The 26,563-nt window shown below is 56.1% G+C and overlaps 9 protein-coding genes across 9 annotated transcripts; 4 read left to right on the forward strand and 5 right to left on the reverse strand.

The window, feature by feature from the left end:
- Window positions 1-101: 101 nt before the first annotated feature.
- Window positions 102-1,995, reverse strand: FA10DRAFT_302642 (peptidase M24A, methionine aminopeptidase). Its single transcript, XM_025525152.1, has 6 exons — window positions 1,717-1,995; window positions 1,338-1,636; window positions 1,009-1,257; window positions 614-954; window positions 478-539; window positions 102-414 (listed from the first exon to the last, which is right to left on the reverse strand). The coding sequence occupies exons 1-6, from the start codon at window positions 1,986-1,988 to the stop codon at window positions 333-335; spliced, it is 1,305 nt and encodes a 434-aa protein (XP_025376484.1). The 5' UTR covers window positions 1,989-1,995; the 3' UTR covers window positions 102-332.
- Window positions 1,996-2,251: 256 nt separating this feature from the next.
- Window positions 2,252-4,781, reverse strand: FA10DRAFT_140944 (hypothetical protein). The gene is made up of 3 exons (XM_025518037.1): window positions 2,943-4,781; window positions 2,802-2,863; window positions 2,252-2,740 (listed from the first exon to the last, which is right to left on the reverse strand). Exons 1-3 carry the CDS (start codon window positions 4,715-4,717, stop codon window positions 2,730-2,732), a joined length of 1,848 nt encoding a protein of 615 aa, XP_025376485.1. The 5' UTR covers window positions 4,718-4,781; the 3' UTR covers window positions 2,252-2,729.
- Window positions 4,782-4,866: 85 nt separating this feature from the next.
- On the forward strand, window positions 4,867-8,232 carry FA10DRAFT_267862 (hypothetical protein). Its single transcript, XM_025522081.1, has 4 exons — window positions 4,867-5,715; window positions 5,786-6,256; window positions 6,347-6,546; window positions 6,626-8,232. Exons 1-4 carry the CDS (start codon window positions 5,289-5,291, stop codon window positions 8,078-8,080), a joined length of 2,553 nt encoding a protein of 850 aa, XP_025376486.1. The 5' UTR covers window positions 4,867-5,288; the 3' UTR covers window positions 8,081-8,232.
- A 17-nt stretch (window positions 8,233-8,249) lies between these two features.
- On the reverse strand, window positions 8,250-10,522 carry FA10DRAFT_267863 (DUF89-domain-containing protein). The gene is made up of 2 exons (XM_025522082.1): window positions 10,068-10,522; window positions 8,250-9,978 (listed from the first exon to the last, which is right to left on the reverse strand). Exons 1-2 carry the CDS (start codon window positions 10,411-10,413, stop codon window positions 8,402-8,404), a joined length of 1,923 nt encoding a protein of 640 aa, XP_025376487.1. The 5' UTR covers window positions 10,414-10,522; the 3' UTR covers window positions 8,250-8,401.
- Window positions 10,523-12,860: 2,338 nt separating this feature from the next.
- FA10DRAFT_272442 (TPR-like protein) lies at window positions 12,861-14,344 on the reverse strand (the record flags this gene model as incomplete). Its single annotated transcript, XM_025523130.1, has 4 exons — window positions 12,861-12,917; window positions 13,031-14,014; window positions 14,090-14,226; window positions 14,299-14,344. 4 exons carry the CDS (start codon window positions 14,342-14,344, stop codon window positions 12,861-12,863), a joined length of 1,224 nt encoding a protein of 407 aa, XP_025376488.1.
- Window positions 14,345-15,905: 1,561 nt separating this feature from the next.
- FA10DRAFT_140979 (hypothetical protein) lies at window positions 15,906-16,946 on the forward strand. The gene is made up of 4 exons (XM_025518038.1): window positions 15,906-16,103; window positions 16,211-16,457; window positions 16,561-16,784; window positions 16,852-16,946. The coding sequence occupies exons 2-3, from the start codon at window positions 16,228-16,230 to the stop codon at window positions 16,733-16,735; spliced, it is 405 nt and encodes a 134-aa protein (XP_025376489.1). The 5' UTR covers window positions 15,906-16,103; window positions 16,211-16,227; the 3' UTR covers window positions 16,736-16,784; window positions 16,852-16,946.
- A 1,984-nt stretch (window positions 16,947-18,930) lies between these two features.
- Window positions 18,931-23,853, forward strand: FA10DRAFT_302647 (Non-ribosomal peptide synthetase C-terminal). The gene is made up of 2 exons (XM_025525153.1): window positions 18,931-19,730; window positions 19,802-23,853. Exons 1-2 carry the CDS (start codon window positions 18,958-18,960, stop codon window positions 23,616-23,618), a joined length of 4,590 nt encoding a protein of 1,529 aa, XP_025376490.1. The 5' UTR covers window positions 18,931-18,957; the 3' UTR covers window positions 23,619-23,853.
- A 3-nt stretch (window positions 23,854-23,856) lies between these two features.
- On the reverse strand, window positions 23,857-24,726 carry FA10DRAFT_272443 (cytochrome c and c1 heme-lyase; the record flags this gene model as incomplete). Its single annotated transcript, XM_025523131.1, has 1 exon — window positions 23,857-24,726. One exon carries the CDS (start codon window positions 24,724-24,726, stop codon window positions 23,857-23,859), a length of 870 nt encoding a protein of 289 aa, XP_025376491.1.
- A 506-nt stretch (window positions 24,727-25,232) lies between these two features.
- On the forward strand, window positions 25,233-26,444 carry FA10DRAFT_231723 (Mak16 protein; the record flags this gene model as incomplete). The annotated part of the gene is made up of 3 exons (XM_025518869.1): window positions 25,233-25,639; window positions 25,707-26,308; window positions 26,374-26,444. 3 exons carry the CDS (start codon window positions 25,233-25,235, stop codon window positions 26,442-26,444), a joined length of 1,080 nt encoding a protein of 359 aa, XP_025376492.1.
- Between the last annotated feature and the right edge of the window lie 119 nt (window positions 26,445-26,563).

Here is a 26,563-nt window from a genome sequence, read left to right on the forward strand (position 1 = left end):
CAACGTGATCTCGAGCCAAACCACATGGGAATGCCTGTAGGATGCGCAGGCCCGTTGAGTCGTGTATATACTGTACAAGCTGCAGCGAGACCCGCAGGATTGCCTTGATAGCACCATATGAGAGACGTTTGTTTCAGGCATATCGTTCTGTTGAATGCGCTGGGAACAGAGGAAGGAAGAGCACACAGAACAGAACTCGGTCTCAGGATCTCTTTCCATCGACTTCTGAAAGCATGGCGATCATGTGGTGTAGAAGAAGGGTCGACTATCTCGAACTTGAATCACCCTATAAAGACGGACGTCGACAACAGGGGCCGTGGGAGATTCAAAAATCAGTAGTCGATACCGCGGCTGACTACCTCCTTGCAAGTAGGCCGGAGCAAGATGGTGTGCTCGAATTGAGCGGTCATCGACCTGGAACAATTGGCTCGGCAATGAGCATCGATCGCTGCACCAAGACATCAACAGTATACTCACCCTTCGACATCGCAAAGGGGGGGACACTCGTCAATAATTCCGGCCGAGGCGAGGTGCTTGAGCTGCGGAGAGGTAAACGCTTGACAGTCAGCTGGCTGCACTCTGCTACAGCATCGAGAAGGCTACGTCAACATACCCCTAGGAGATAATTCTTCTCGCCGGCGCGTTCAAGGTACCTGCGGCAGAATGGCAGGGTTCCGAAGCTTTGGTCGATGGTCTGCAGAAGCTTTCTGGCGGAAAAAAGAGTCACTGAAGAGGCGGGCACACTGCTGCTGTTGCGACTCTTATAGTAGTGACTGCACGCGCCTCTCTCAACGGTGTACCCGAGTCCTGTGCTGCCAAACGTCTCGATGGCGTAATAATGGCCCTCAATCATTTTGATGACGTTGTCAGGCTCGGCCACAATGGGCACCGAGTGGCTTCCGTGGATACGGTATTGCTCGATGCTGTGACCGCAGAGATTACGAATCGCCTTGACTGTAGGAAGAGTGGGTAAGTGGGCAGATGGGAGCGCACGCCAAGTAGACGTACTGGGCAATGTTCTTCCGTCGACCTGGCACTCGTGCGACTCCATCGTTTCTTGAATTGCGGCGCCGATCTCGCCCAGACGAGCATCGATGCCAGCCTCCTTGATGCCTGTTTCCGTGGCGGCGCGGACAGCTTCCAGAAGAGGCTCCCACTGGCGTCCGCCGTCGAATGTTAGAGTGAAGGCAGAATCACAAATGCGACCTTTGACATGAACGCCAATGTCGACCTTGAGAACGTCGGTATCAAGAAGGACTACACAGGAAAAAGGAAAGGAAAGAAAAGAAAAGTAAGGAGAGCACTTTGTTCGTACACGTAAACGCATGGCTTCTCACTCCTCTTGTCGCCTGGATTGGGCGTATAATGAGCGGCGCATTCGTTGAGGTTCAGGCCAGTCGGAAATGCGATTCCTCTTTCGAGGCCTTGCGCTTCAACCACGGTCCTGACCCCATTCTCGATAAGGTCGGCTACCTCGGTCATCGTCATGCCAGGCTTGATCGATTGGCGCGCGTACATCCTCACTCGGCGGTGAGCCTCGGCAGCTTGTCGAACAAGTCGATATTGCTTGTCCTGGTCGAGATTGTCCAGACGCTCGCGTTCAGCGAGTTCCTCGGTAGATGCGCGAAGGCGGATCCTGGTCCAAGTACCATTTAAGCTTTTCCTTCGTCTTTGACCACAATCTTCGTTAGAGAAGGGCCTTGGCAGTGCACTCACTCCGCCTTGTATTCGCATACCTCTCCGACGGGAAAGGCGAGGTCTTTGAAGATCTCTGTCAGAGGCTTCAAGAGATCGTTGGTGGCACTGGCGCTGGAGCTCTTCTTCTTCTTCTTTTTGTTCTTGCTTCCTCCTCCCTTGCCTGTGTGACCACCTTGCTGTTCGTCGAGGCCAGCCTGGCCTTGGTGATAGGGCGAGCCTCCGCGACTGACCGATGAATTGAAGAGGGGACCGTCATTGTTGGTCTGCTGATGATGGTCCTGGGATGCCATTGACAAGACTGTACGAAGAAGAAATGGCGAGCTCGGATGATAGGTGAGAGTCGACGCGGATGAAAGCCAGATCTGGGAGGACGAGAGACAAGGACACGCGAGGACTGCACCATCTGGCGCTAAAGCTTAGGTTGTGAATGCATCGCGGACTCTGGCAAAAAGAGGACTAGGCTTTTTCGCCCTTGCCCTTCTTGACGCTTCCTCTCCAATGGGCAGTCAGTCACTTGCTGATCATCATCAGGAGCAGCTTGTCGAGAAAGGTTCCCCACTTTCAGTAGCACAGATACGAATTATTCAGCGACTGGTATGATGCTGGTTTGATGCGAGTCCTCAGCGATTTCGACAGTGTCACAATACCGTTACGTCTCTGAGCGCAAATGACTGAACTCTCCTGCTGCCACGAATGCAGCCTTGATGACAGTCAATCGATTCCTACTCTGCCGGCAAGCAGAAATACAGAAGAGGATTTGAGTCCATGGCAACGTGAAGGGATCTCATCGAGAGCCACCCTGTATTCGTAGGCGACCTCGCACTCAAGAACCTGACTGCGAATCATGGCACGATCCGTCAGCCAATGAGTCAGCTTCGCGCAACTCGGCCTTGATTCTGTGTGCCAGATGCGCGGCGCCCTCTGTCCTTCCCGGCCTGTGGAGCTTGTGCTTGTAGATAAAAGGATCCTGATGAAGCATGGAGCGAGTCTCTTCCTCGAACTCCATGGTGATCTCGGCGCCCACAAGAAGGTCAAAGAGATTCTGCGAGTGGCCTCGAGTTGGATAAATGCTGTTTGTGGTAGAAAGAGTCCAAACAGCTCACCAACCTTTGGATGTGTGTGGTCATATTGCTCCTTCTGTCTCCTTTTGGCCATCTCGGCCGCCCTGCGGTTACAATCACGAGAAGCAAATCAGAGGACGGCGTCCCTCTCATGCACGTATCTGGAACCTGATCAGCACTCACGTTACGTGCTCGCCATTGGCCCCCTTGACATCGATGGGCTTGCTCCACGGAGACGACTTTGGCGTGAGGGATGATTTCTGAGCGGCTGCATTCGTGGCCGTCTTGTTGTGCTCGTGAGCGCTACTTGCAGGCCTTGCAGATTTGGGAGTCGTAGCTTGACCGGAAGCGCCCGGCGGCGGCCGAGCCACGACAGGACGAGGAGGCGTGGGCTTTGGGCTTGAGCCCATGAGGGAATCGAGCATCGACATCATGCCGCTCTGCACCCTGCGGACCACCTTTGGGGCTGGTCTGGGTCTCGAGTTTGGAGTAGAGGACAAAGGTCGAGGTGGCGCTGTGGCTGCGTCAACATTTGTTGCTGGCAACATCGAAGAGCTCGAGGGCTGGTCACTTTCCCCCTTTGTCCTGAGCGTCTCCAAGCGAACCTTTTCCTCATCCATCTTCTGACTGCCTGCCCTCGGCTGGCTTTTGTGAGCCGACGGACGGCTTTCCGTTGTTTTCTTTTCCTTTGCGCCCTGCTTGGTGGACGCTTTTCCCCTTTTCCCCTTGACATGGTGTGATCCATCTCCGTCACTGAAACCTCCCGTGCCATCATCATCATCGGCGTCGTCGCTCAGCACCACATCGCTCAGGGCTCCGTCGTCATCGTCATCTGTGAATGCGCCTCCATCGTCTTCCTCTCGGGGTTTCGCCTTTTCTTTTGCCTTTGCAAGTTTCTCGCTCTCGTTGAGACTGCCTTCAGCATCAAATGCCTCTCGAAGACGAGCAGCAGATCGCCTCCTGCTGCGCTGATGTGAAGGCCGTTCTCCGCTGTCGTCTGCCTTTTGGACGCCGTCTTCATCTGAGAGCTGTCTGAGTAGTCTCTTCCTTTTTCTCGGCAGTCCTGCTACTGCATGACCTCCTTTGCTCTCATTTCCTCCTTCAGTCGCTTCGATCTCATGACCGTGCTCTTCTGCGGCCATAGCGTGAGCAGCAGTAGGCTCGCTCGTACGGCGGCCGTATCGTTTGAGACGAATTTTGAAGCTTCCGCTCTTGCTATCTCCATCGCCTCTTCCGGCGACAGCCTTTTCCTCTTGTGCTGTGACGACGTGTTCCTCCGCCGGATCGTGTGATCTCACATCACTCTCTTCGCTATCAACAGTCTGCTTTGCCCGTCTTTCTTGCCCTTCTTTCTTCTCCAGCGCTGTCTCTTCTCGAGGGTACTTTCTCATAGTGTGACGCTTGAATGTGCGGACCTTCTGCTGGCCGAGCTCTGCTTCTGGCGCAGGCAGTGTCGCGGTAAGTGAGGCTCGCGGAGCAGATTCGGGAGGTGTGGCCGCCTCTGCCCCTGCAATAGCTTCGCTTTCGACGACCACCTGCGCTACCGTGTCCGCCCTGCCTTTTCTCTTCTTTCTCGACGACGACACAGTTGGGACAGCCGCACTCGATGACGCGGGTGAGGGTTCGGTCGGCGGCAGTGAACCTGACCCTCTTGCTGGTGGTCTTCTCCTTCGGCCATGTTCCACGATGGGGTCTTCGGTAAAGATGTTGCGCTCTGGTACCTCTTCGTATACCCAGTGCTTGGCCTCGTACTGCTCCTTGGACAAAGCTTTCTTCTTGCTGTCCCTGAACGATGCATCCTCACCTTGTTCTCCTTTCGCGACATTCATCGATCTTGGTGGTGTCCGCGTGCTAAGCGATGAAGCCCCCGACAATGCCTTTGGCGGACGCACGCTTCTGCCTGGTGTGGAAGGCGCATCGCTGAGCTCGGAATCATCGTCATCGAATGCTGTCTCCATCTTGTCTGGCCACCAACGAAAGCAGAGCAAGGTGTTGGGTGCGCGGGCGGGGAACAGCGTGCGAGCGAGGCAGGCCGGGCGCGTTCCACCCCAAGTAATATCATAGATAAGTCGGCCGAAGATTACCAGCTAGTCCCCCGCACAGACAACGTCGTCGACGACATGTCCTTGATTTCCTTCAGAGTACGCTGCTTCGCTCCTCACCACTGACCGTCGGCAGACAAACGCGGCTATCATCGTCAGGAAACGTCGACGTGGAGATCGCAAGGTGACAGCCAGATTTGTGAGGACATCCCGTGTCTCCCTGATACCGCTAGGGCACGCTGTCTTGCGAGCCTTCTCAACCTTGACGGCCATTGCCCGCCTCCCCAGTATCCATATCTCTCTACAATAGGCAGCTAGAATCCGACAAGAGCTGCAACTCTTCGCCCTTTCAAATCGACTAGATCTGAGAATGCAACTGGGAGTCACCTCATAGACCAACGACACCAGAAGTAAGAATCTGCACTCGCCTCCGTTCGACGAACAGTCAAGGGGCGACTCTGCAACGTTCCCGGCCCCTGGACGAGCAATGGAGATCCAAGGATCACACACGGATGCTTCAAGCTCCACGCGGGGGCAATCAAGATCTGAAGCGCACCATCGTGCCACTTCCTTCTCGAGATCACGCGAGGGTGCATCGTCCGTGTCTGCCTCTGCTCAAAGCAGCGCTTCGCAGGTCTCAAGTGTAGGACGTAGACCTTCTCGGAGGCAGGTGCACGGCCATCCAGGTGCTGTTGCGACGGCGATTCCTGGAAATGCGTCGAGTGTCCCTGGCGCTTCGACGTCTGCACTCTCTGCGAAGAAAAGGAGGGATCGGCATGCTGCTGCGCTGGAGAGCATTCGCGACTTTCTCAAAGGTCGAAGCAGTTATGATGGCCTCCCCGTCAGCTTTCGTCTCGTTGTGCTTGACACAAAGCTCGTCGTCAAGCCCGCCTTGGATGTCATGTGGCAAGCTGGCGAGTTCCCTCGCTTCGTCTTAATATATGACTGTACGCTGACCGGAAGCTCTCACCGACCTTCACCCAGGTGTCGTCTCTGCGCCGCTCTGGCAATCGACGGCAGAGTCGACCACGGCGCCCACAACGACGGCCCCATTTGAGCCTTCAGCTCCAGCGCCTGCCGAAGAGCTTGCTTCCACCCATCCTCCTCCTTCCGGGTCTGGGCCGCCGCTGACACCTGCTTCTGATCCCACGCTCCTCTCCTCCGCCTCACCATCCTCGAATGCACTTTCGCTGCCGACGGCAATATCACTGCGTCAGACCTCGCCTGGGACATCACCCTCACCAAGCGTGATCCTCAGTGAATCGGCTCAAGGCCCGACGAGTATCGCCGCTGCCCGAGCTGCAGCGGCAGGGGCACCTCCGCCGGGCAAGGCTGGATTCGCTGGCATGCTCACCGTCAACGACATCATCCACCTCATCCAATACTACTATCACCATTCCAGCTACGATAATGCGGCTCAGGATGTAGAGAGGTTCCGGCTGGAGATGCTTAGGGGTGAGTCCAGACATACAAAGATGTTGGTGTTGAGTGCATCTATTCCGACTCACTTGCTTCTCATTCTCGGCCTCGGTGTCATCGTTGCAGACATTGAACAAGCTTTGAACGTGCCGCAACCTCCCTTGCTATCTATCGAACCAATGAGGCCCCTGTACGAAGCGTGCGAGCTTCTCATCAAAACGCACGCTCGCAGGCTGCCCCTACTCGATTACGATGAGCAAACAGGCATGGAGACGGTCATCAGCGTCCTTACACAGTATCGGGTCCTTAAGTTCATTGCCATGAACGTGAGTCTGCCCGAGTGATTGGCAGCCTGCCGCGGAGATGGTGGTGGTGCATGCTGCTGACATCCATGTCATTCGCAAGTGCCGCGAGACAGCGGGGCTTCATCGAACTATACGCGCTTTGGGCATTGGCACCTACGTATCGACGGTCCGCGGCGTAGGATCTGCCAATGCGTCGACGTCTGTTTCGCAGCAGTCCTCGAGACCTCCGTCATCGGCTGCGCGTGGATCCGTTGCCAGTCCAAGTCAGGGGGCTTCATCGCGAAGAAGCAGCGATCAGTCTCAATCTCAGTTCTCATTGAATCCGCAGATGCCTCCCGTCGCATCTCCTGGAGCCGTCGCTGCTTCCTTGGCCCCTCAGGGTTCAGATCTGACAACACCAACAGGAGGCGAAGGCGAAGATGAAAAGGGCCAGAATTTCTCCGCGCCTACAGAGAGCAGCGGCGGAAGTGGACCCGCACCTGCGTCCTCGTCAGTGCTTGCACAACGATACGAGCCTCTGGCCACAGCGACGCTAGACACGACTGTCTTCGATGTCGTTCATATGTTTTCCGAACGTGGAATCTCGGCGGTGCCGATCCTTGATTCCGATGGCTACGTAGTAGACCTTTACGAGGCTGTCGATGTCATTGATTTGGTTCGAACGGGAGCCTACCAATCGCTCGATCTGACAATCCGTCAGGCCTTGGCACGCCGCCCGAAAGACTTTGGTGGCGTCATGACTTGTGGGCCAGACGACAGCTTGGCGAGCATCTTTAGCCTGCTCCGTCACCGCAGGATCCATCGGCTAGTCATCTTGGAGCCGGAGCCATTTAGTGTTGGCGTCACTTCATTGGCCGCATCGCTGCAAAAGGAAGAACAACAGCGACGGGAGCGTGAAGAGGAAGCGACTGCACCAGCTTCCCGCCAAAGGCCAGCAGCTCCCGCGACAGCTGCCGCCATCTCAGGAGAGGAACCTAGAAAAAGAGGTCGAGGCAAACTGGTAGGAATCTTGTGTCTGTCGGACATTCTCAAGTACGTCATCGGAGCACCTGCCAACACGTCAAAGGCCGGCGGTGCGGGCATAGGCGGCACGCCTTTGGCGAGCCAGCGAGGCTCACGATCTCATTCTGGCACAAGCGGAGGAGCCGCGTCGGGTGTGAGCGCGGGAGAAGTCTCGTCGAAGGTCCGGCTAGGAAGTGTCAGTGGCGGCAGCAGCGTTGGAGGCGGGCACTTGGCGGGGAGCGAAGCCGAGAGCAACGACGTAGGCCCTCTCGAAGGTCTGCCTTCAACCTTCGAGGCTGAAGATCCTCCTGGCGAAAGTACTAGCTCTTCTTTGGAGAGCTCAAGTCAGCAGCCGCAGCCGCAGCAGCAGCAAGATCAGAGCCAGTCAATGACGCACGTTCCAATTGCACAATCCACAACGACGGCAATGCCACAGCACTATCCGCAGCAGCCGCTTCACCAGATAGGCGCGGGCCAATCGATTGACGTTCCTTCGACAATTCAGGAGCATCCCTCGAAAGAAGAAGGGGAAGCACCTCATACGGCATCATGACCTCCGGTGCCGTCATTGTAGCGGTCAAACGAGCGACAAGGAGAAAGATTCGCAACGTAATAGACTTTTCTCGCCACTTTCCCCCCTCGGTCCATTCCCTACCCTGCATCAATTTCTGGCGGATTCGTACTCAGCATCCTTTCTCAGCACCTTTTGTCTTTTTTTTTTTTTGGTCTTCGTTAACTATTATTACGCTCGGAACTGACACGATTTTCTTTCTCTGGTACCGCAACACTGGCCATCGCCATTGGTTCAACTTTTGATCGCCACCCAAAACCCAAAACAAATGAAACACTTGCAGAAGTGCCGACTGCCTCTCACCTAAGTTCGCTTCACAAACTCCATCACTGCGAACTTCCCATTGGTCCTCCAATTCGGGTCTTCTTCATCAAGCTTTGCAAGCCTCTCTTTTGGCACGCCCACGCAGACGTCGGCTTTGTTAGTTCTGAGGACCAGAAGGTTGAGTTTCCCGTCGACGGGGCCCAAGACCTCGTGAAAGGGCGTGCTGAACGGCCATTGCGCGTCGCTGGTCCATTTGCGATAGTTGAGATCGCCCTTTGAAATGACGAGACTTGCTTTCTCGAGGCTCGTAAAGAGATCGGGCGCTGCGAGTGGCAGGGAAGGGTAATTGTGGAAGGAAGTCCAGAAGTTACTCCCGCCCGACGTGTTTGGGGAACCGCCAAGGGGCAAGTCGAAAGGCATCGACAGCTTGAAGCGGCCCGTCTCGATGTGCTTTGACCATCGTAGCGCGAGGCGCTGGGTAGGAGTAGAGTCGTGGGAGGCCAAGCTTCTACCCCGCGCTGCCTCTTCGCCTACTGGGTTCGTGCTGCCTGCTCCCAGCGAGGAAAACGACGCCGAGCTGTCCACGATGAAGCTTCTCGAGGGTGACACGGTCCGGCTCCTGGCACTCAAAAAGTAGCTCGGGTCCAAGGCGAGGTCTCTGCTACCCTTTGGAGTGTTTGCCAAGGGCCTACCCCTCAACGACGTCTGCGCCTCTTCGCTTTCTTGCGCCCGTCCGGCCTCGGCCCTTTCATCGAGGCTGCCCTCGCGCATCTTCAACGACCGGCTACCGGCGGGGGCAGGGCTAAGTTCGCGTCCCCTTCGGTCCGATTCGCTCATTTGGAGCCTCCTACTTCCCGCAGGGTCCATGCTGCGCAGATCGCCTTCAAAGTGACGAGGGTCGGCTTGCATCGCGCGTTGGCGGCTGACGCTCCTCGAAGCTTCCCTCGGCTGTCCCTGCTGCTTTGCACCGTCAATTGCAGAAACCTTTTCGAAAAAGTTGGGCGACTGGAGCGCGGAAATCGTAAAGGCAAAGTCAGCCGGCGTGACGTCGGAAACGAACCAGGGCATGTCCTTTGGATGGAAGACGACCTGGTGCACCTTGCCCGTCGCCAGCAGCCAGTCGGCCAAGAGCAAATCCGTAAAAAGCTCGAAGCCAGAATTGTCGAGGATTATGTCCACTCGCTTCTCACTGGAAGAGGAACCTTCGAGGATCACTTTCCACGCCTTTTCAATGGCACCCAGGCCGCTCAGGATGAAGTGTTGACGCTTTGCCTGGGCCTCTGCGCCGAGGCCACCCTTTTGCAGGTCCTGGATGTCGGCATGGGAAAGATGAGTGAGCAGCGAAAGGTCGGTTGCGTTGCCCCACAGGCTCGTTTGGACCAATTCACGAAATACGAGGCCGAGGGCTTCGTCGTTGTCTTGACCTCCTTGCTGCTGCGACACTTCGGCCTTTTTCACCAGGTCCTCGACGGCATTTGACAGGCTATGGATGGCCGCTGCCGAAGATCGGAAAGCGGCCAGCTTCTGACTCGAGAATGGGTCATATGTCGTCCAGTGTGTCGAGCGGGCGAAGAAGGAGCGTAATAGCCGATAGAGGTAGCATTCGCAAAAGAGCCCTTTGTGAGTGGTCCTTTCGATGTCAGCGTTTGCTCTATCCGCCCCGCCCCTCTCTACATCTCAAGATGACCGTTTACGAGCCACTTACAGGGAGCTGTGAACCAAGTGTACTTTTCACTCTGGACGACCTCGTCGTACATCGCCGTGCTGTCTCCACCATCCTCGCCAATGGGCACCAGCGGCTTGTCACGGCCCATGTCGTGTTTAAGACCGCTGAGTCTCTCGATGATGCTCTTGGCCTCATCAATCTTGGGCTGTACGGCCGATTGATTGGAAGAGTACGAGAGAGCATAGCTTGCTTGGTAAAGGCCATCGATCGAGGAGGCCAAAATCGTTGGCCAGCGCTTCGAGACGGATTCGAAGGCGAATGAAGACTTGTCCAGGGGCGACCACGGCGCCACGGGCGGCGTCCACTCGCTTGGGTGCGAGCTCATTCCTGCAGCTGATTACCTTTTTTTTTTTTCTTTTCCTTCTTTCCTCTTCCTCTTTGTTTTGACACTCAACAGCAACGCAATAGAGGAGGGAGGCAAGCCAAAGTGGGTGACGGCAGCGGCGGAAGGCGCTGGCGCTGGTCGAGTGATGAGATGAGCGACGTGGAGTCGGAGTGGGGTTTTCTCGCTTCTCGCTGCTTCGTCTCGGTGGAGGGACGCGGAACAACGGACGAGAATCCGTGACAGGTTTGACCACGAGGCCACATCTGATCGATCTGGATGACGGACAAATTGGCTATTTATGAACACCCCCTTCTCATTCTCGTTGTCCCGGGGGGCAATTGAGGACACTACTACGACCACGACTGCTACTCTACAGATTTCGTTTTACTTTTGACACAACGAGTGAGGAGATCGAGAGGGTGGGAGGGAGAGGGAATTCAAGGCGGGAGATTTTCTCACGAAGAGCCTATTACGACACCTCGCCCTCCTCCGGCTCCGAATCATTGTCGTTGGCAGTCCCTTTTTCTTCTACCTCCTCATCACCAGTTGCTTCGGATGAAAGAAGAGGCGCGTGGAGCTGAGCATCAGGCACCTCTGCTTTTTGTGCGTCCTCGTCGCCCTTGCTAGCGTCTCCTTTGGCCTCAACTTGCGCTTCTGAGGTGGTCGTGGGCGCCGCACCCTCGTCTTCGTTCCCTACTCCTGGCGTCTCACTGGCCCCAGCTTCGCCCTTCCTTCCGCCTCTAGCCGAGAAAGGCTGCTGCTCCGCCTTCGGCTCGACTTCGCTACTGTCGGGTTGCTTCGGCGCTAGTGACTCTTTCTCTACGCCATTCGCCTCTGCCATTTCCACATCCCGAGCGTCTGGGCCCGTGGCAGCGGCGCCCATCTCTGCCACGAGTGGGCCCTCCTGCTCTTGGTCCTCGCCGCCAGAAGCCTTATCATTGTTGAGCTGATCATCACCCCGGAGCTTTTTGCTGCTTCGAGGCTTGTCTGTATCCTGTTGCTGCTCCGTCTCCCTCTCCTCCTCCTGCCGCCCCTCTTCTGTCGCGGACTCTGCCTCGTCTTTTTCCTCAGCCGCTCGCTTGCCCAGCATCGACTGCACGGCGCCGGTCCTCGCGTCTTGCTCCTCTGCCGCTGCAGCAGCCTCGGCTCTGGCTTTGACTTCGGCCACCTTTTCCTCGCTCGCCGCCCCGGCGTTCCTTGCGCCAGGTGACTTGTCCGAAGAGTGCTCCTCCGCGAGACTCTTGACCGGCCCTGTCTCTGAATCTACTTCGGCCTCGGCCTCTGCCTCGACTTCTGGTCGTGCTCCCTTCTCGGACTGCGACTGCGCCTCCTGAGCGGCCCCGAGAGGTTGCGAGGACGACGCAGAGGCCGCTGCTGCGCCCGCCAGACCCATGAGTGCATCAGCTGCACCTTCGTCGTAATCCTCGTCGACGATCCGAGATGGCGCAGCACCTCGAGACGATGTCGCATAGGCCGAAGAGGCCGCCAAGGGCTGGTTGCTCCCCGAAGACGAATCCGAGGCCGCGGGCGAGGCGGCACCAGCGGTATGCGCTACAGTCGCAGCGGGCCCCTCAGAAGAAGGGGTTGCCCCCTTTGCTTTGCGACCTCGACCACTTCCTGGTCCGCCTGCACGAGAGGCAGAAGAGGTAGGCGTTCCACGTCCACTCCCGCGAGCCGGAGACGTTCCTCTGGGCGTCGAATTGCCTCCTCGTGGTGCCGCTTGACCAGGCTTGCGCCTAGGCGACGAGGCCGAGTCTTGGCCTGCTCCTTCGTCCTTTATACCTTTACGATTGGCTGCCGCCGAGCCCGGTCGACCGGGACCTGACGCCTTTCGCTGACCAGACGACAAAGATCCCCTTGACGCTGCTCCATCCGTCTCGGAAACAAGATCTTGGTGAATAGGGTGCTGAGGATGATGGTGGTAAGGCGATCGATAGGCGCCTTCCTCGCGACTGCCTGACAGATAGCTGCCCTCGGTGCCTGGGTCCGCTTCGCCGCCCATACGTTCGTACTCTCTTCCATTGGAGCGTACATCGCCGCCGCGATAGGAAGGCATATCACGCTCTCTCCTGCTGCGTTCCCACTCAATCTCGCGCTCTCGTTCGTAGGCGTCGTAGGATCTCGCAGATCCACCTCCTCCATACGCCTGGGCACGAGGCGAGGTCCTCTCGTAGTGGCCATAGCCGCCCTGCTGCTGATGCTGGGTGGGAGGGGGCGATGGTCCTCTCGAAGCATGCTGCATGGGTCCGAGCTGGGTGTGCGTCGATGGCTTGGTGCCTCTTTCGTCGATGTTGGGGATCACCGGATCCCTTTCCCGACCAGGTACTCCTGGCGACTGGCTGTCCCTCCTTCTCAGGTGTGAGGATGCCTGAGGTGGACCGGGCAAATCGCGCGAGGCGGCCCCTTCCACCGCATGCAGGCTAGGACCGTTGCCCACCGCACCGCTACTACCGTAGGAGCCGATGCTGCCTGAGACGCCAGGTGCACCACTGGCCGAGCCACCGCTGGCAGCAGCGGCAGCAGCAGTAGAGGGAGGTGGAGGACCGCTGCCACCGATAGCCGAAGGAGGTCCAGCAGCCAAACCACTCTGCTGGTTTGCGTATGCGGTCGGATGCACGTCCAAAGGCGAGGGGGCAGACGTGATGGCCTCGCCCGTCGCCTCTGCGTTTCGCAACATCGAGATTCTCTGCTGAATTCGAGCATTGTCCGGGTCCAGCTCGGCAGCACGAGCATAGGCATCGATGGCATCCGACAGCTGGTTGTTGCACGACTCGTAGAGGCTGCCCAGGTCGTACCAGACCTCGGAGATGTAAGGGTTGATGCGGATTGCGCGCGAGTAGGCATCCAACGCGTCTCGGTACTGGTTGATCTGATAGTATAGGACGCCGATGGAGCACCAAAAGGTGGGGTTCTTGCCGTCGCGGTACACGGCCTGCTGGTAGGCCTCGTATGCCTTGTTGTAATTTTGGTCAAACATGTAGGCTCGCCCGAGGAGGTACCAGCTCTGGGCATCGTTCGCATCGCTCTCGAGGCTCTTTGTCAGCAGCTGAATCGCCCTCTCTTGGTTCTCGAAGCCGGCGTCACTGGTGTGATAGAGCCAGCCAAGCTGTTGGAGGACCTTTGCGTGGTTTGGATTGTCGACGAGGACGCGCTCGTAGGCTTCCTTTGCTGCCCCATACTCATGCTGGTGCTCCTGGACATGGCCGATCTGGAACCAGATGTCAATCTCCGTCAAGGGCCTCGGAGGGTTGTTGAGAATGAAGCGAAAGCAGTCGAGGCTGGCCTGGTACTTTTGCTGCTGCTTGTAGATGATGCCGAGCCGAAAGTAGATTTCGTTGGACTTTTCGTAGTTGGGGTCCATGCGAACAACACTAGCAAAGGCCTCCTCTGCATGTTCCAGGCTGCCGTAGCGATCATAGAGGATACCGATGCCGTACCAGAGCTTGGGCTCCTTTGGGTTGGGAAGGTGGTAGAGGGCCTGCTGATAGGCCATGTATGCGCTCTGCAGCTCGTCCATCATGAGGTAGCAGTGACCCATGGCACCCCACGTCTCGCCATTCTCGGGCACGATGTTGAGCACGCGCTTGAAGTACTCGACAGCCTTGAGGGAGAAGAAGAGGGAAGCGTGAATTGGACTGAAGACAAGGCTGTGGGAAAAGATGACACGGTGTCTCACCTTTTCAAAGCGATCCATCGTACGATGGACGCCCGCAATGGCATTCATGGCCGGCATCGAGTAAGGATTGTGGCGCAGCGCCGATTCGTAGGCGGCAATAGCCCTCTCGAAATCCTCCATGGCCTCGGCCGCAGAGCCTGCAGGGTGAGGAAAAAGAGCAGGATCAGTGTGCGCGGCAGGAGGATCAGCGAGGAGCCAGTGTTGCTCACCAATCGCGATCCAGGTCTGTTCATTGGCGTGTGCCAGCTTCTGCATCGTTGACATGGGCTGGTTGGCCACATCGACTGCCATGTGATGAGGGTGAAGATGGTGGGGAGGCGGCGGCGGTGGCGGCGGTTGCTGTGGATGGTGTGGATGGTGACCGTGCTGCTGTTGTTGATGGTGGTGAAGGTGATGCTGTTGTTGTTGCTGCTGCTGCTGCTGCTGCTGCTGCTGTTGTTGTTGTTGCTGCTGCTGCTGCTGCTGCTGCGAAGGGTGGTGATGGTGAGAAGGAGGCGGCGGCGGCGGCGCATGGCTGCTGGCCGAAGCAGAGCGCGGTGGAGGTGCGTGGCCACCCATGGGACCATCTGCGAGGGGGTGTGAAGCGCCGGGCACCACCCTAGGGCTTGGTCCGTTGGGAGGAGGCGGAGGGATGCCGTTGGCCTGGGGCGGCGGCGGCGGCATCTGCGACGACAAACCACTGTGGTGATGAGACGACTGCGGTGGCGGTGGCGGAGGAGGAAGGGCACCATGGTGAGAGTGGTGATGCGAATGTTGCTGTTGCTGCCCGTGGTGCTGCTGGTGCTGCGAGTGCGAGTGCGAGTGCGAGTGCGAGTGGTGTAAGTGCTGCTGTGGTGAGGCGCCCGATGATGCGGCGTGAGGCAGCGGTGCAGGCGGCATACCTTGCTGGGGCACAGGTCCATGCACAGCAGGCGGCGGTGGCGCTTGAGGCGATGCTCCCCCGCCGTACATGGACGACCCAGCGGAAGGATAGGCGCGGTGGACGTGTGGGTGATGCGTGTTCATGCTCACAGCAAGGCACTGGTCGACAATGGCTGGTGGCGACGCCGTCGACGACGGTAACAGCGGTTGTGGTGAAGAGGTGGTGATGCTCTTGCTCGCTTTCTTCTTCTTCTTCTTCTTCTTCTTCTTCTTCTTCTTCTTCTTCTTCTTCTTCTTCTTCTTCTTCTTCTTCTTCTTCCTCCTCCTCTTCTTCTTCTTCTTCCTCTTCTTGCTGTTCACAGCGATGAGGAAGCGACGGCAACAATAGAATGAACGGCTGGGCGATGGGGCAGACGAGCGGGGGAACGAGGGGAGCGAGGGCGGCGACAACGGGCGCGGGCGACGCGTTTCAGTTGAGCACAGCTCCGAGCTTGGTCAATGCAACGCCCGCCTTGCCTTGTTATGGCAGCACGCGAAATTACCAGAGAGACGAGGCCACAACCCCCGAAATACACGGGCCGCTTTCTTCTCGTCTTGTCGGACCTCGACCTTCTCCGCTCTCTTGCTTGGCTCCTGTTCTCACTCCGGCCACAGTTGGCACACGCGCGCGCTCTCTCTCGCGCTCGCTCGCACTGGTCGGACACCTAGCTCGTTGGCTGCAGCAGCGCTCGATTCGTTGAAAAAACCCTTTTCTCTGGCACTTGTCTCGTCTAAAACGCAGTATCCGTGCGCGCGCACCGAGATAAATCAACCCGCGAAATGGCACGAATGCGCGATTTCGCCGCCTTGCAAATCGAACGAATGTCGACGAAGAGGAGGTGACTGCAAAGGATGGATGGCGAGGGTGACACAGCGACAAGGACGAGAAAGGAGAGCGAAAGCCGAGAAAAAGACGCGTGGAAGAATCCAAAAAGGGAAGTAGCGATAGCCCGCGCAAAGACGAAAGAGTCACTCTGGCGAGCAGAGGCGGCGCAGAGGAAACAGCCGACAAAGGGAGAGAGATAGGGAAAGAGAGGAATTGCGCTCCCTTGGTCGCCGCCAGTCTTGTCCCAATGATACAGAGGGAATGCAGGTGGAAGAAGATGGCTGGAAGGTGGGTAGAGTGAAAGATAAAACGGTTAGTAGATGACGTGGATGAAAGCGGCAGGCATCTGCCAGCCTGGGCCGCTTGCTAAAGCCCCCTCGCTCCGCGTCTTGCAGATTCTCTGCGCGAAGCGATGAAAAATAAATGGGCAATAGATGCAGGGCTAGCAGGAGCTCTAAGAGGGCTAGGGCACTCGAGCAGAGCCTGTCCTTTTTTTTTTCTCTTTTTTATTTTTTTCTCTTTTCGTCTTGGCCAGTTTCCGACCCGCCCAGCTACTGCTGCGATCTGCACGCTACCGGGCCAAAGCCGGACTTTTTACATGCTGTGGCGGCTCGACTTGCAATCAATCACCAGATGGCGGATGTGAGTTTTCCCTACGCATTGTCTGAAACAGGAGCATCGCTCCTAAGCCGCATCAGTTTAAAGCTGATTCGCTCGTCATCATTGCTTGGTCGGCAATCGTCAGAACCAGGAGTCTGCTCATAGTGAGGATGCCTCTCATAAACGAAGAGTTGGCGGAAGCGATATATAGTCAAGCTCGTCCTTCCTGCGGTAAGCCACCAGCCACCTTTTGTGCTGGCTGGCATGGCTTGCAATCTCGTCTTCTGCGCTTTGTTTGGCAGGTAGTACGTGACAGCTAGTGTAGATAGCTAGCTAGTGATGTGCGGCCGTTGTAGCACGCATATCCAGGTGAGACAATCTAGACAGAACATACACGGCACGCACCAGGCACTGGTTTGATTACGTGTCCATACAGCCGTAGACAGGCGGAGTTTAGTACGTCGGGGTTCTTGATCTTACATTACAAAAGCTGCGTGCATGGACCGCCCCGTCAGCTAGTAGTGTAGTAGTACGTGCTGTAGTACTCGTGCAATAAGCTATCAACCTGCTCGCTCGCCTGCTTTCGAGCTGGCCCTGCTCCTCGCGGAAAGCTAGATTGACTTCACCCTTGATCTCCGCTTTGCCATCGAGTGAGGAGCGGTCGAGGCGCTCACATGGGCTGCACCCGACCCATGCTTACGTCTCAGGCTCGGATGCCCGTGGTCTGCTTCCTCCAAGACATCGTCCAATGCAAGCACTCATTCCCCCTCCCTCTTCGTCATCTCAGGTTTGGACACGGAACGTTGTTAATCTCGTTTCATTGTCGGCCTTGCGTGTCACATGGCTGTCGGTGTGCTCTTCTCTGGCATCTGCTTAGCGTGTCACGTGTCACGAAAGACTGCTCCTGTCCTGCTGTCATCTCGCTCGACTTTACCTCTCGGTCCTATTGTAGCCAGCAATCTGTTTCGCAGCATACTTACGGCCATTGGAGAGACTGCTCGTAAGGGCTTCTAATTTCGCAAGAGAGGCTCGTTGCAGGAACCTCGGAAGAAGAGGTTATTCGCAAGCGAATGTCGAAGATTTAAGGGTTTTTTCTCAATTGGCAACCGTCCACACGACGTCTTTTTGCATCCGAGCCCGAGAAGTCACGCAATCCATACGATTGCTAACACAGTTGAATCGACGAAAGGCCAATTGCGACAACACAACCAACAGTTATCAAGAAGTCTGGCAAGAAGTCTGGCAAGAAGAATACTCCAACACTATACTGTACTGCACGGTACCGGTTCTTAAAATAAGTCACTTAATGGTAGATTGAAATCAAGAGTTTGTTATTATTAATAGAAGGGATGGACATCTTCGGCAATGAGATTCTTTTAGTGGAAGGACATGATCGGAAATTTTTCATGGTGACTGATTCCTTCTCCACGCACGTTACCGCTAACTGCCGATTGATCTCGCAGCCGAGATTACTGTCCCTCAATGCACCGCCATATTGATTGGTGCTTCCAAGCTCAGAATTGCATGACGCCATACCTGCAGACTGACCAGTGTCGAGACTGAAAGCACCGCTAAGGGCGCCAACGCACATCTCCCCACCCACTTCTGAAAGCTCCATGCTCTGGCCGACGTGATCAGAAGCGGATGAGCACGCTGACTCAAGGGTCGCGATCTGCTTTGCGCAGCTCCGAGCGCGTCATAATCCAGAAGTTGTGCATGCAGCGCGTTTCGCCTTGTCCCGTGGCACTCATTTGCCCTAGACCCTAGGGGGGTCCGACGGTCTAAAGTACCCCAAGCGCCGGTGAGCGGAGTGCGAAGTGTCACGCGCTAGCCGCCATTCCGACGAGGGTCGAACGTGTCCTGTCCGTTTCTGTGCTGATTCTGGTTGCTGAAAATAGAGAAGGGAGGCAAGGAAGCAGTCTACTGGTGGTAGGATTTTTGCATGGCTGTGCGCTGCATGCGCAAGCCACAAAGAAAACGTTGGTTCGGGCTTCCGGCGGTTCGCCCTCTCTGCACTACACGTTCGCGCCGTCGAATCGTAACTTTGTCTCATCCTTAAATATGAAAAGTGCACTCATTGCTTATATTGTGTCTTGAGAACGACCACAGCTGTAGTCTCTCCATGCTTGCTTTTTCTCTGTCACGGTGTTGTTAATGTGCCGAAACAACAATCTATCCTGGGTTTGAAAAAAGGATCTCAAGGAAAAGCTTGTGCCGATCGCATTGTACGACGAACAAAAAGTAAACAAAACAAATGTCGACATTCTTAGCCTGACGCCCTCATTTCCTGTGGGTCGTGCCGACACTCTTTTGGAGACGGGGAGCAAGAACGGCACGGCACGGCAGACCAGGGGACCCTGGGTAGCTTTCTAGACACAAAGAGTAAGCGCATGCTTCAGGAGAAGAGCCGGCAAACATTGGTGTTGCCAATGTGAGGCACAGAAAGTCAATAAATGAGGATGTCATTTGAGAAGAATCACCACCCACTTCATCCCTCCTCCTTCAGAGCCCAGCGCCTTGGTCTTCTGGCCGCTGCCCCAGTATGGCTAAGCTTGAATTCCTCGAGGACAATCGAGTGTTGCGAGGCGATCCGATCGATGCACCTCCAGCACCAGACGACGTCACAACTCTCCCCGCTCTCTTTGCTCATCAGGCTAAAGCACGACCCAATGCTACTATTTTCTCAATCGCGTCTTCGGTTGACGATACTGATGAAGAAGGTGGACTCATCAAACTGACCTACGGCCAGACCTATGCCATCACACAAAGACTTGCGGAGACACTCTCACTTCAGTACCTTTTTCACCCAAGTCCCTCCGCCTCGTCGTCATCTTCGACATGCCCTGTTGTTGGTGTATGGCTTGAGAAGTCAATCGAGCTACATATCGCCATCTTGACAGCGACCACAGCAGGTGCGACCTGGTTGCCTTTTGATGCCGATGCACCTGCCGCACGAGTCACGGCTTGTCTCACCGACAGCGGCGCTCATGTCTTACTGTGCGATGAAGCTCATCACGAAGCGGCTATCGAGGCTGTCTCTTCGATCCAGGCAGATTGCAGTGTTGTTCTCTTTTCGAAACTGGAACGGCAGTCCCAAGAAGCGCAGAGCCACCCCATCGAACTTAAATCTTCGCCGAGCGACGCTGCATACATGATATATACATCCGGATCGACGGGCACTCCAAAGGGCATCGAGATTTCGCACAAAGCAGCACTCACTTTCGCCATCTCTGAGCGGACCGTGCTGCAGACCACCAGCACCGACATCGTGTGGCAGGGATTCAGCCCTGCCTTTGACATGTTCATCGAAGAAGTGTGCGTTTCCTTCCTCCAACGACGGTAGTAGACCTCGAAACTGAACATGCTCTTTTCTTCCTTTTGTCCAGCTGGGTGAGCATTGCAGGTGGTGCGCACATTGCCATCGGAACCAAGGCAGAATGCCTTAATGTAGCAGGGCTGGGGGGCTCAAAGGGCGTGTGGGCAAGACGGGGTGTAACGCTAGTCAATACAGTGCCGACGCTCATCAACATCATGACGTCGCTAGTCACCGATGACGATGAAGATGACGATGGTCTCCCTGCTTCAATCCGTTTGCTCAACCTTGGTGGGGAAGCATGCCCACCGGCTCTCGTCGAACGCCTATGGAGGCCGTCGCTGCGGATTACCAACACCTACGGTCCATCAGAGACGACCGTTACGGCCACGTACGACGATCTTCTGCCGAGCCAACCAGTCACAATTGGCAAGCCTTTACCATCGTACCACGCCCTTCTCTTGCCCATCGCAGACGACGACGCTACCGTCAGCGGAGACTTGCTAAAACAACCTCTACTTCTGCGCGAAAACGTCGAGGGTGAGCTGTGCATCGGCGGCGCCTGCCTTGGCAATGGATACGTGGGGCGCAGCGAGTTGACAGCGGAGAAATTCATCGTACATCCTCTCGACCCTTCCGAGAGGCTCTACAAAACCGGTGACCGGGTCCGGATAGGCGCAAATCTCAAGATACATTTTCTGGGCAGAATCGATACCCAGGTCAAACATCGAGGTTTCCGTATTGAATTGGGCGAGATCGAAAGCGTTTTAGCCTCACAAGAAGACGTTCAAACGGCTGCCGTCATCCTGGGGGGTACCACTCAAGAGCACGCCCGCCTTGAAGCGTTCGTCGTGTTGCGTCAAGGCGCGAACGAGGATACCAAAGGTCTTCGTGCAGCCTGCCAACGGAAGTTACCGGGTTATATGCATCCGGAAGTTTTCTATATTCTAGAAGCTCAAGACATGCCTCGTTTGCCTAGCGGCAAGATCAATACAAAGGCGCTCCTAGAGCTATCCGAGCGTAAGAGGACAGAGGAGCGGAAGCCAGAAGACGATATCTTCAAAAGCGGTCCGGTAGACGCTCCACAAGGCTCCCCGTTGGCCGTATTGCTTAGCGCCATGGCGGCCGTTTTTCCCCAACAAGCAAGCAGTGGGCTTGTTTTGCCAAATGCAGACTTCTTCGACGATCTCGGTGGTCACAGCTTGGCAGCAGCTGTGTTCGTGTCCAAGCTCCGCAAAGAAAGTCAGAAAAGCTCGCCTCTATCTATCATCGGTCTCCAGCACATCTACGAATGCAGGACCGCCGAAGCGCTGGCCAAACGCTTTGAGGACAGGCAAGACGACAATGACGAGCTATCAGATGCGGGCGATGCCGATGTCTCTGTGAATGGAGAGGGAGAAAAACAGAGGAAGACATTTACCACGAAGATGGCCACGGGTTCCAAGACCGGCGACTACTGGGCCGTATCGCAGCGTCGATTCATCCTATGCGGATTGGCCCAGCTGCCTGCGCTCCTCTTCTTCTTTTTCGTCCACTCGGTCGCACTGCTCGTCCCTTATCTCATCTTTTATGCGGTCATGCAGAGCACCAATGTGGGTTGGGCCGTCCTGGCTACCTACATGTCCTTTGTCGTCATGCCCTTCTTTCTGGCAACCGTGGCAATCATGGGCAAATGGCTCGCACTGGGCCAGGCAAGAGCAGGAGAGTACCCTTTGTATGGCTTTTACTACTATCGCTGGTGGTTGGCGAGCCGATTCGTCGATCTGATCGATAAAAACAGCCTCAGCGGGAGCTTTTTGTACGCTGGGATGCTGCGGGCACTGGGTGCTCACGTCGGCCGTTACTGTCATCTCGACTCAATCAACCACGGGCCAGCAATGGACCTTGTCCACATTGGTGACGATGTCGTTGTGGGGCACGATGTCGTTCTGGCCGTGGAGGTCGTGGAACGAGGCAGGCTGATCCTCAAGCCAGTATTCATAGAAGACGAAACTCACTTGGGCAGCAACTCAGTGGTCGAGGGAGGCGCTCGCGTACAACACGCCGGCGAGCTTCACCCGCTGACGATGCTAGCTGATGGTCAGGTGGTACCGCGCGGCGAGCGGTGGCACGGCTCGCCTGCTCGGTTCCAGCGCCAAGCGACAGATGTGGACCTCGGAAGGCCAAGCCGACCCTCGGCAGCTCGAGCGTGCTTGATGGGCTTCGCACAAATGTTCTGCATCGCATTTATAATGCCTTTGCTGTACTTCGCGCCTCAGCTTCCCAGCTTGATGCTGTTCGACGTCGCCGAATTTCGCACCATACATGCTTGGTCGCAAATCGCAGTCGTCTGCGTTCCCGCCTCGTTGGCATACATCTGCGCAGTCTTCGTCGAGCTCGTCTTGCTACGGCGTCTCCTCCTTGGTCCTATGAAGCCAGGATCTCATCCTCTCTACTCTTTCTTCTACCTCCGCAAGTGGCTCGTCGATCGCCTAATGGACATGTCACTCCTCGTCCTTCACCCAGTCTACGCTAGCCTCTACGTTGTCCCTTATCTTCGGGCCCTTGGAGTCAGAATTGGCAAGTGGGCCGAGATCTCCACGGCCAGAGGCGTCAACTTCGAGCTGGCCGACATCGGCGACGAGTGCTTTGTGGCTGACGGCGTTCTCTTTGGCGACGCGGCGGTCCGCGGAAACACCATTCATTTCGAGAAGACCACCATGGCACCTCGGGCCTTTGCCGGGAACGCAAGTTTGATACCTCAAGGTACCACACTGGCTTCCAACACCCTCGTTGGTGTTCTATCGATTGCTCCTGAGAAGACACTCTCGTCGTCGGATGGAGATGAGAACGGAATCTTCAATCTCAAAGAGGGTCAGAGTTGCTTTGGCACTCCTCCAGTTTTGATGCCCGCACGTCAAAAGGCGACCGCGACGCATGCCGACCACCTCCTATACCGACCGCGTACGAGGCAGATTCTCTTGCGACTGTTGATCGAAGGGCTTCGAATTTGGATTCCTCGCATGCTGGTCGTCTACGCCCTTGGCTTCAGCCTGCAGATCAACGAGTACGCCTGGCCAAGAATAGGCGTCGTATACTCGCTTCTGATGCTTCCCCTTTATTTCTTCTTCCTTTTTTCTGTTCCTGCACTCACCATTACCGTCGCGATGAAGTGGATTCTTGTGGGCCGGTACACACAAGCCGAATGGCCGCTCTGGTCGCACAAGGTCTGGCTCTCGGAAGCTGTCACTTCGACTTATGAGTCACTGCTCAACCCGGTGCTCACGTCCTTTCTTGTCGGCACTCCCTACCTCGCCATGGTCTTCCGGCTGCTGGGTGTCAAGATTGGTAGGCGCTGTACGCTCCTTTCGCACGACATTACTGAGCACGACATGGTCACGCTCGGCGATGAGGCTGTCGTCAACATGCATTCGGGCCCACAGACGCACCTCTTTGAGGACCGTGTCATGAAAGTGGGTAGCGTCACTCTGGGAGAAAGAGCAGTGATGAAGCCGTACGCCATTTGCTTGCCCAACTCTTCCGTGGGACGAGAAGCTCAGTTGGGTTCGTTGAGCCTCGTCATGAAGTCCGAAACAGTGCCGGAAGAGCAGGCCTGGGAAGGCGCACCTATCGCGCCGAGGCAAAGGAGAAAGCGCATGGCCGTTTCTTCCTCCGAGAAGCAAGCAAGTACAGCTAGTAAGGCGACGACTCAAAGCGAAGAGAGCACGCGGAGCGGCGTTCTGTCAGCTGGCTCCAGCTCCTCGTCTTCCTTCTCCTTCGACGTTGAACGCAGCGGCAGACCACGAAACCCGACCAAATTGGGAGATACACGAGGGGAGAGTCGATCGACAAGCCGGACACTCTTTGGGTCCAGTAGCCGATCGACGAGCCGGACGGTCTTCAAGGTCTAGGGCTGGTAAGACAACTCTCGTCTCTGCCTTGATAAGGAGTGACACGAGTTAAGTGCTGCGCATTGTATTGAACTGTACTGTACTGTGCAGTACCGAACACTCACGTACCACACGACGTCGTCGACTTCTTCGAAAGAAAATGTTTTGATCGTTGACATTCTCGGATGAGAGGTGGTAGAATGAGATGTAATGGTGACAAACATGGATAATACAAAGGACCAATTATAGGAGGAACACATCACGTCGATGGCGAATGACTCTTGCTAGACGAGCCTTCCCCCCTCTTCCATTCGGTCCAAGTCCGCTTGAGTCTGACCCATGCAGCCTCTGGGCTGTCAAGTGCGGGTCTAACGTCGAGGAAGAAGACGGGCTCGTCCGTCTCTGGATCATCAGGGCCCGAATAGTAATCGATGACATACCGCACTTCCTTTCCTTGGTTCTTCTCGCCTGTCGCCCCAGATGCCGGTGGTATGGTGACTCCCATCCCTGCTTCCGACTCTGATGGCGATCGCTTCTCAGCCTGCGAAGCAGATGGCCGGCGGACGATCCAATCATGTCGGTCAAAGGGTGGCTCCGAGCTGAAGCGGCTTGGCGCAATCATGGCAGCCCATGAAAAAAGTTTCGCCTTCGGGCTGATCGTTCCCGGTCTACCTTGGAATCTTGCCAGACTCACACTCGCTGCATCCACGCCCATATCCTTTTCCCACTCCAACACTTCATTCCAGGCCCGCTCATTGAGGAAGTTGTGGCAGAGCACCATCATCTCCACATGCTCTTCGGGCGTCTCCCAGCCCTTCCGTACGAGAGCATTGTAAAACTGCTGGGGTGAAGGATATTCCCACTTCGAGCCATCATCTTCTGCGGCGGAAGTCATGGCTTCGCGCTGCTCGTGCGGGACAGGACAGCCCGACGGAGATGGCTTGTCGTAGGGGCTTGCACCGGGCGCCGCCGAGTCGCGACTCCTAGGGATCGAAGACCGGACCCGCTCGGTACTGAGAGCCGTCTTTTGATCCTTTGCTCGTTCTTGTGTCAAGCTCGGCAACATGTTGAGAGGATTCAGCTTGGAGGCCGACAATGAGGGACCGCCTTGATTGCTGCTATCGTGCATTGGACATTGAGGTGGCGGCCTGGCTCCCGTCGACGCGGGTGGCGCAAGAGAAGAAGGATTTGCGCTACGCCATGGCTGGTAGTACGGATGAACGGCCAGCACAGGCTCCTCTCCCTGCGACAACCTGGCCATTAGCAGTGCCTTGACGGTGGCGCCATTGTTGCCAGATGCGAAGAGCAGTGGCGATGGGAGCGCCTTCTGCGCACCGTCGCCTTGCTCCGATTGTGCTGAAGAAGAGCTTGGAAACCCGCGCTTCCCTTCGAGTGGCGCCCCGGTGACGGACTGTGTAGCACCCATTTCCCCCCTTGTCTTCTCAACGTCGCTGAGGAGAGCAAGAAGGAGTGGCGAGCGAATGAGCTTTCCTGCTTACCACTCCAGTAATGTTGCACGTGACATCCCTTCCGAAATTTTTTGAGCACTTTCTTTTTAAGCTTCTCGACCTGACCCCCTCTTCTCTCCAAAGAGAAAGACCAGAAGGTACCACCAAGGCAAAAAGGACGACGGCCATGCAGTCCGACGACGTCGTCTGGTCCATTGTTGGGCATCAGTTTTGTTCGTATCGGTTGGCACCTCAGGGCACGAAGACCCACTCAAACTTCTGCAGGAATGAGTACAATCTCACTGGGCTGTGCAACCGGCAATCGTGTCCGCTGGCCAACAGTCGCTACGCGACGGTGCGTGAACGTGACGGTATCGTCTACCTTTATGTCAAGACCGCAGAGCGAAGCCACAGCCCGGCAAGGATGTGGGAGAGAATACGGCTGGACAAAAATTACGAGAGAGCGCTGGCGCAGATCGATAAGGAACTGCCCTACTGGGGTAAATTTGTCGTACACAAGGCCAAGCAGCGCCTGACGAAGATCACACAATATCTCATCAAGCTGAGAAAGATTCGGTTAAAGGAGGAAGAGCAGTAAGTGTCCTTGTCGTCTGAGTATCTCTGTTGTGGCCGAGAGAGTGAGCTGACGAAAGCGCGACAGGCCGAAGCTGGTGGGCATCAAAAAGAAGACAGAGAGGAGGGAAGCAACGCGCGAGTCCAAGGCGCTCAAGGCGGCCCGACTGGAAAAGTCAATTGAAAAGGAGCTGCTCGAGAGGCTGAAGAGCGGTGCATACGGCGATGCACCCCTCAATGTCAATGAAGATGTGTGGAGACGAGTCGTTGATGGCAGACGCGAGAGGGAGCGTGAGGAAGAGGCAGAAGGCCTTGCCCTGGAGGCCGAGGAGAGCGAGGGAGAGGAGAGCGACGAGGAGCTTGAGCTCATTGATGCGGATGAGGACGATGAAGATACGCAGGACTTGGAAGCCGGGCACCGCGAATTCGTTTCGGACGACGAGGAGAGCGATGACGAAGAGGACGACCAAGATCTCGAGGACATGTACGATTCTGACGGGAATCCACTCATCTTTTCCGACGAGGACGGCGAATCATCAGCAGGCGATGATAATGATGAAGGCGAAGACGCAGAAGCTGCTGCCAGGACAGGAAAGAAGCGTAAGGGCGTCCCGTCGCAACATGATACCAAGCGACCCTCGAAGAAGCTTGCAGACGCCCGCAAGAAGGGCGCAAAAGGCGGCAAGAAGGGTGAGTTTCCCAGCTTTTGGCCTTCTTTCGTTTTTCCTGAAGCCAACTCCGACTTTTCTTCTCAGGCCCTCAAATGGAGATCGAGTACGAGCAAGAGACCGAGCCGCTGTCGCGAGAACAACTCTCTTCCTGGTGAAGCCCGAGACGTATGCCGCCCTCGGGAAGAAGCGTCAAACCTATCTGTATCATTTTCGTCCACCTTCTTACGAGGTTATCATAACTTCATTCTGCATCTGCATTTCAAACGACAACAGC

The sequence above is a fragment of the Acaromyces ingoldii genome, assembly GCF_003144295.1.
Source record: "Acaromyces ingoldii strain MCA 4198 unplaced genomic scaffold FA10scaffold_4, whole genome shotgun sequence".
Classification (NCBI taxonomy): Eukaryota; Fungi; Basidiomycota; class Exobasidiomycetes; order Exobasidiales; family Cryptobasidiaceae; genus Acaromyces; species Acaromyces ingoldii.

Coding starts and splice junctions, on each gene's coding strand:
- FA10DRAFT_302642 (XM_025525152.1), bottom strand. CDS start 1,988: ATGGCATCCCAGGACCATCATCAGCAGACCAACAATGACGGTCCCCTC. Junction 1,258..1,337: donor CAATCCAGGCGACAAGAGGA/GTGAGAAGCCAT, acceptor TTTCCTGTGTAG/TCCTTCTTGATACCGACGTT. Junction 540..613: donor AGAAGAATTATCTCCTAGGG/GTATGTTGACGT, acceptor ACCTCTCCGCAG/CTCAAGCACCTCGCCTCGGC.
- FA10DRAFT_140944 (XM_025518037.1), bottom strand. CDS start 4,717: ATGGAGACAGCATTCGATGACGATGATTCCGAGCTCAGCGATGCGCCT. Junction 2,864..2,942: donor GCCAATGGCGAGCACGTAAC/GTGAGTGCTGAT, acceptor TTGTAACCGCAG/GGCGGCCGAGATGGCCAAAA.
- FA10DRAFT_267862 (XM_025522081.1), top strand. CDS start 5,289: ATGGAGATCCAAGGATCACACACGGATGCTTCAAGCTCCACGCGGGGG. Junction 5,716..5,785: donor GGATGTCATGTGGCAAGCTG/GCGAGTTCCCTC, acceptor ACCTTCACCCAG/GTGTCGTCTCTGCGCCGCTC. Junction 6,547..6,625: donor TTAAGTTCATTGCCATGAAC/GTGAGTCTGCCC, acceptor GTCATTCGCAAG/TGCCGCGAGACAGCGGGGCT.
- FA10DRAFT_267863 (XM_025522082.1), bottom strand. CDS start 10,413: ATGAGCTCGCACCCAAGCGAGTGGACGCCGCCCGTGGCGCCGTGGTCG. Junction 9,979..10,067: donor CACTTGGTTCACAGCTCCCT/GTAAGTGGCTCG, acceptor CCACTCACAAAG/GGCTCTTTTGCGAATGCTAC.
- FA10DRAFT_140979 (XM_025518038.1), top strand. CDS start 16,228: ATGAAAAATAAATGGGCAATAGATGCAGGGCTAGCAGGAGCTCTAAGA. Junction 16,458..16,560: donor TCAATCACCAGATGGCGGAT/GTGAGTTTTCCC, acceptor GGCAATCGTCAG/AACCAGGAGTCTGCTCATAG.
- FA10DRAFT_302647 (XM_025525153.1), top strand. CDS start 18,958: ATGGCTAAGCTTGAATTCCTCGAGGACAATCGAGTGTTGCGAGGCGAT. Junction 19,731..19,801: donor GACATGTTCATCGAAGAAGT/GTGCGTTTCCTT, acceptor CCTTTTGTCCAG/CTGGGTGAGCATTGCAGGTG.